General features: G+C 57.5%; 1 protein-coding gene across 1 annotated transcript in view; it reads left to right on the top strand.

The window, feature by feature from the left end:
* Positions 1-1,233: 1,233 nt before the first annotated feature.
* Positions 1,234-5,000, top strand: part of LOC119578528 (vegetative cell wall protein gp1-like) — a gene marked incomplete at its 5' end in the record, with an annotated part of 6,143 nt that continues 2,376 nt past the window's right edge. Inside the window, 7 exon segments of the mRNA XM_037926097.1 lie at positions 1,234-1,274; positions 1,953-2,604; positions 2,715-3,002; positions 3,005-3,061; positions 3,418-3,433; positions 3,674-3,746; positions 3,797-4,001. Of these exon segments, the coding sequence (XP_037782025.1) occupies positions 1,234-1,274; positions 1,953-2,604; positions 2,715-3,002; positions 3,005-3,061; positions 3,418-3,433; positions 3,674-3,746; positions 3,797-4,001 (1,332 nt within the window).

Here is a 5,000-nt window from a genome sequence, read left to right as displayed (position 1 = left end):
CCTTCCCCTCCCCCACCCCTTAGCTACCCCCCTTTCCCCCCCCCCCCCTCTGCAACCTCTCTCGGGACGGGGGTTGTCAATGGAGAAATTCTTCTGTCGTTATCCCGAACAACCGAAAACCTCAAAGATGGGTTTTTTATGCTTCGCTTCTACGACTCTCAACTATCTTGGGTACTTCTGTGGGGTGGGGGTGTAGGGGGTTGGGGTGTGAAAAGCCTTTGATATCTTAAAATATAAAATATTTAATATGTATTTTTTTTTTTTTAAAGGTGCTTTTTTTATTTCGTATTTACTGTTGTTTTTATCTCCCAGTTATTACCTATCTACCTATTTTTCTATTACACTGTTAATTTAAAATAAAGTTACTGGGGGTTTTTGATGGAATCTATAGATTCCAGCTAAACAGATTTTTATGGGATCGTTCTTAGATTTGGGTCGTGCGGGACGGGTTGGCTAGTACGGCCCCCCGGTTTCATACCCCGAGTGACCTAGGTTTAATGGGAAAAGGTAAGAAAAAAAAAAAACTGTTTTTTAAACATTCATCTCTAGTGCTGCCTCTAGAAAAGGGGTTTTTCTAACAGTTAATTTTTTTTTAAAAAAAACTGGAAAGTGGATATTAGTGCCCCCAGATTTTTCTATTATCTCATCATCATCATCATATCATCATCATCTCATCATATCATCATCATTCATCATCATCACATCATCATTATTATCATTTTTTATATCATTATTTCATTATCATTATCATTACATTTTTTTATTATTTTTATTATTATCTTTGGGTTTCTATCATCGCTTTGTCATTATTAAAACATTATTTTTATTATAAAAATTATTTCATTATTACAATATTATCATTTTCATTATATTATCATTACATTTTTATTACTATCATTATTATCATCATCATCATTATAATAATAATAATAATAATAATAATAACAATAATAATGATAATAATAATAATTATTATTATTATTACTATTTTTTTTTTTTATTTATTTTATTTCTTTCATTATTATTACAAAATTTTTTTTATTATCATTATTATATTTTTTGTTATTCATATTCTTATCATTTTATTATCATCCTTAACATTATCACTATCACTACCATTATCATCATTTCATAATCATAATTATGACTTTAATCTTTACTCTCTTTAACGTCCTTCCTTATTTCCATTCTCTCTCATTCTTTTCCCTCCACTTCCCTTCGCCCAAGCCCTCCCCCCCCCTCCCTCTCCCCCCACGCCCCCGCCCCCCCCCCCCTCTCCTTCCGCCCCGCCCCCGCCCCCCCCTCTCCTTCCCCCACCCTTTCCCCCCTCTCCTTCCACCCACGCCCCCGCCCTCCCCCCCCCCCCCTTCCGCCCACGCCCTCCCCCCTCTCCTTCGCCCACGCCCTCCCCCCCCTCTCCTTCCCCCCCGCCCCCCCCCCTCTCCTTCCCCCCACGCCCCCCCCCTCTCCTCCGCCCCCGCCCTCCCCCCCTCTCCTCCGCCCCCCCCTCCCCCCTCCTTTCCCCCCACGCCCTCCCCCCTCTCCTTCCCCCGCCACGCCCCCCCCCCCCCCCCTTCCGCCCACGCCACGCCCCCCCCCCTCCTTCCGCCCACGCTCACGCCTCCCCCCCCCTTTCCCTCTTCCCCCCACCTCACGCCCCCCCCCCCCTCTCCCCCGCCACGCCCCGGGCCCTCCCCCCTCTCCTTCCCCCACGCCCCCGCCCTCCCCCCCCTCCTTCCGCCCCCGCCCCCCCCCACGCCCCCCCCCCCCTTCCTCCGCCACGCCCACGCCCTCCCCCTCTCCTTCCGCCCCCCGCCCCCGCCCCCCCCCCCTCCTTTCCGCCCCAGCCCCCCGCCCTCCCCCCCCTTTCCGCCACGCCACGCCCTCCCCCCCCTCCTTCCGCCCCGCCCACCCTCCCCCCCTCCTTTCGCCCACGCCCTCCCCCTCTCCTTCCGCCCACGCCCACCCCCCCCCCCCCCCTTTCCCCCCACGCCCTCCCCCTCTCCTTCCGCCCACGCCCCCCCCCCTCTCCTTCCGCCCACGCCCTCCCCCCTCTCCTTCCGCCCACGCCCTCCCCCCCTCTCCTTCCGCCCACGCCCTCCCCCCCCTCCTTTCCCTCCACGCCACCCCTCCCCCCCTTCCTTTCCCCCCACGCCCTCCCCCCCTCTCCTTCCGCCCCCGCCCTCCCCCTCTCCTTTGCCCCCCTCCCCCCCTCTCCTTCCGCCCCCCGCCCCCCCCTCCCCCCTCTCCTTTCCCCCCCGCCCCCCCCCCTTCCTTCCCCCCAGCCCCCGCCCTCCCCCCTCTCCTTCCGCCCACGCCCCTCCCCCCCCTCCTTCCGCCCACGCCCTCCCCCCTCTCCCTTTCCGCCCCCCCCCTCCCCCTCCCTTCCGCCCCCGCCCTCCCCCCCTTTCCCTTTCCCCCACCCCTCCCCCTCTTCTTCCGCCCCGCCCTCCCCCCTCCTCCTCCGCCACGCCCTCCCCCCTCTCCTTACGCCCACCCCGCCCTCCCCCCCTCTCCTTCCGCCCCCCGCCCCCCCTCCCTCCCTCTCCCCCGCCCCCGCCCCCCCCCTCTCCTTTCCCCCCACGCCCTCCCCCCCCTCCTTCCGCCCCCGCCCACGCCCCCCCCCCCCCCCCCCCTCTCCTTCCGCCCACGCCCCCCCCTCTCCCCGCCCACGCCCTCCCCCCTCTCCCCCCTCTCCTTCCCTCCACGCCCAGCCCCCCCCTCTCCTTCCCTCCACGCCCCGCCCTCCCCCCTCTCCTCCGCCCAGCCCCCCCCCCCCCTCTCCCTTTCCCCCCGCCCCCGCCCTCCCCCCCCCCTTCCCCCCACGCCCTCCCCCCCTCTCCTCCGCCCCCCCCCCCCCTCTCCTTCCCCCCCGCCCCCCCCCCCTCTCCTTCCGCCCAGCCCTCTTTTCCCCCACCCCCACCCCTCCCCCCTCTCCCTTTCCCTCCCGCCCACGCCCTCCCCCCCCCTCCCCCCCGCCCACGCCCCCGCCCTCCCCCTCTCTTCCCCCACCCCACCCCCCCCCCCCTCTCCTCCCCCCGCCCCCCCCCCTCCCCCCCCACCCACGCTTCCCCCCCCGCCCCCCCCCCCCCCCTTCCCCCCACGCCCCCCCCCCTCCCCGCCCAGCTCACGCCCTCCCCCCTCTCCTTCGCCCACGCCCCCCCCCTCCCCCCTCTCCTTTCCGCCCCCGCCCAGCCCTCCCCCCTCCCTTCCCCCCACGCCCCCCCCCTCTCCTTTCCCCACGCCCTCCCCCCCTCTCCTTCCGCCCACGCCCTCCCCCCTCTCCTTCCGCCCACGCCCACGCCCTCCCCCCTCTCCTTCCGCCCACGCCCACGCCCTCCCCCCTCTCCTTCCGCCCACGCCCACGCCCTCCCCCCTCTCCGTCCGCCCACGCCGCCCACCCTTGTCCCACTCCAGGCCGGGAGCGACTCAGGTGGTTCGAATGCCCGGCCACTCACAGACGCATTTCGTAATAATCACATTCTTCTCTCTCTCTTTCTTTCCTTTTTTTTTTTTTTTTTTTTTTTTGTCCGTCTGTTTACTCACTCTTATTGATGTTGTCTCCGCATTTATCACTGTATGTGCTTCGTCTGCTTATCGGGTTTATTTTGGCATAGCTCAGTGGCATACTAAGAGGCATAACTCAGCGCCATAATTTAATGGCATATCTCAGTGGCAGAGCTCATTGGCATAGCTCAGTGGCATAGCTCAGTGGCAGATCTCAGTGGCATAGGTCAGTGGCATAGGTCAGTAGCATAGCTCAGTGGCAGAGCTCAGTGGCAGAGCTCAATGGCAGAGCTCAGTGGCAGAGCTCAGTCGCAGAGCTCAGTGGCATAGCTCAGTGGCAGAGCTCAGTCGCAGAGCTCAATGGGTTAGCAATCGAGAACTCGTGGGTTCGCGCCCGGCCGCCCCTCTCAGTTGACTCAGCCGTGAATGAGCACTGGTATGCCGGGGTCAAAATGCCGGGGTCAAAATGCCGGGGTCAAAATGCCGGGGTCAAGGTCAGGACGGAAAGGAACTGACCTCTCTACCGCATCATCTTAGGCTTAGTTTCTCTTACATGACCTTACGTCTACTTTGATATGGGACCAACCGTTACTCATATATTTATCTAACTGTCTACCTACCTACCTACCTACCTACCTACCTACCTACCTACCTACCTACCTACCTACCTATCTTTCTATCTATCTATCTATGCATCTATCTATCTACATACCTACCCACCTGCCTATCTACCTACCCACCTACCTATCTATCTACCTACCCACTTACCTATCTAAATATCTATCTATTAGTGTCCGTCCCCGAAGCTGCTCGTCACTGAATTCTCTCTCGTCGAATTGCTCACGTGTCCTGTTCTACTTGACATACCAGAAAAGGCAACTCTCAGTCTCTTTCGCCATGCCCCCTAATCTGCCACGTTAAAAGCTAATCACTGAGGGAAAGTGTGAAGCGGTGACCTTTCTCCTCCTCTCTCTCTCCTGGTCATTCGCGTTTTACTTCCTCTCTCTCTCTCTCTCTCTCTCTCTCTCTTTCTCTCTCTCTCTCTCTCTTTCTCTCTCTCTCTCTCTCTCGCTCTCTCTGATGTTTGTTTCGTTTTTTTTTTGTTTGTTTTCTTTCTCTGCCTCTCTCTCTCTCTCTCTCTCTCTCTCTCTCTCTCTCTCTCTCTCTCTCTCTCTCTCTCTCTCTCTCTCTCTCTCTCTCTCTCTCTCTCTTTATCTCTCTCTCACTCTCCCCTCCCCATCTCTCTTCCTCCCACCCTCCACACTATCTCTCTCTTAATTATATCTCTTAATTTCACTCTACTCCTTTTCATTCCGTTTTCTGGTTTTAAAGGATGGCCATTGTTGAGGCTCTGCTAAAACTTCGATGCTGCTACAGGTGTTCTGGCCAAGACAGATGATCCTCAAACACACCAGACATGAATACTAAACACTGTTGCCAGCTGCTTAGTAGTTCGTGTTAATATTCATGAGTGCGGTTCTTCGGACTCGGTT

This window comes from Penaeus monodon, chromosome 11 (genome assembly GCF_015228065.2).
Source record: "Penaeus monodon isolate SGIC_2016 chromosome 11, NSTDA_Pmon_1, whole genome shotgun sequence".
Classification (NCBI taxonomy): Eukaryota; Metazoa; Arthropoda; class Malacostraca; order Decapoda; family Penaeidae; genus Penaeus; species Penaeus monodon.
This window is presented reverse-complemented; position numbering and strand designations above follow the sequence as displayed.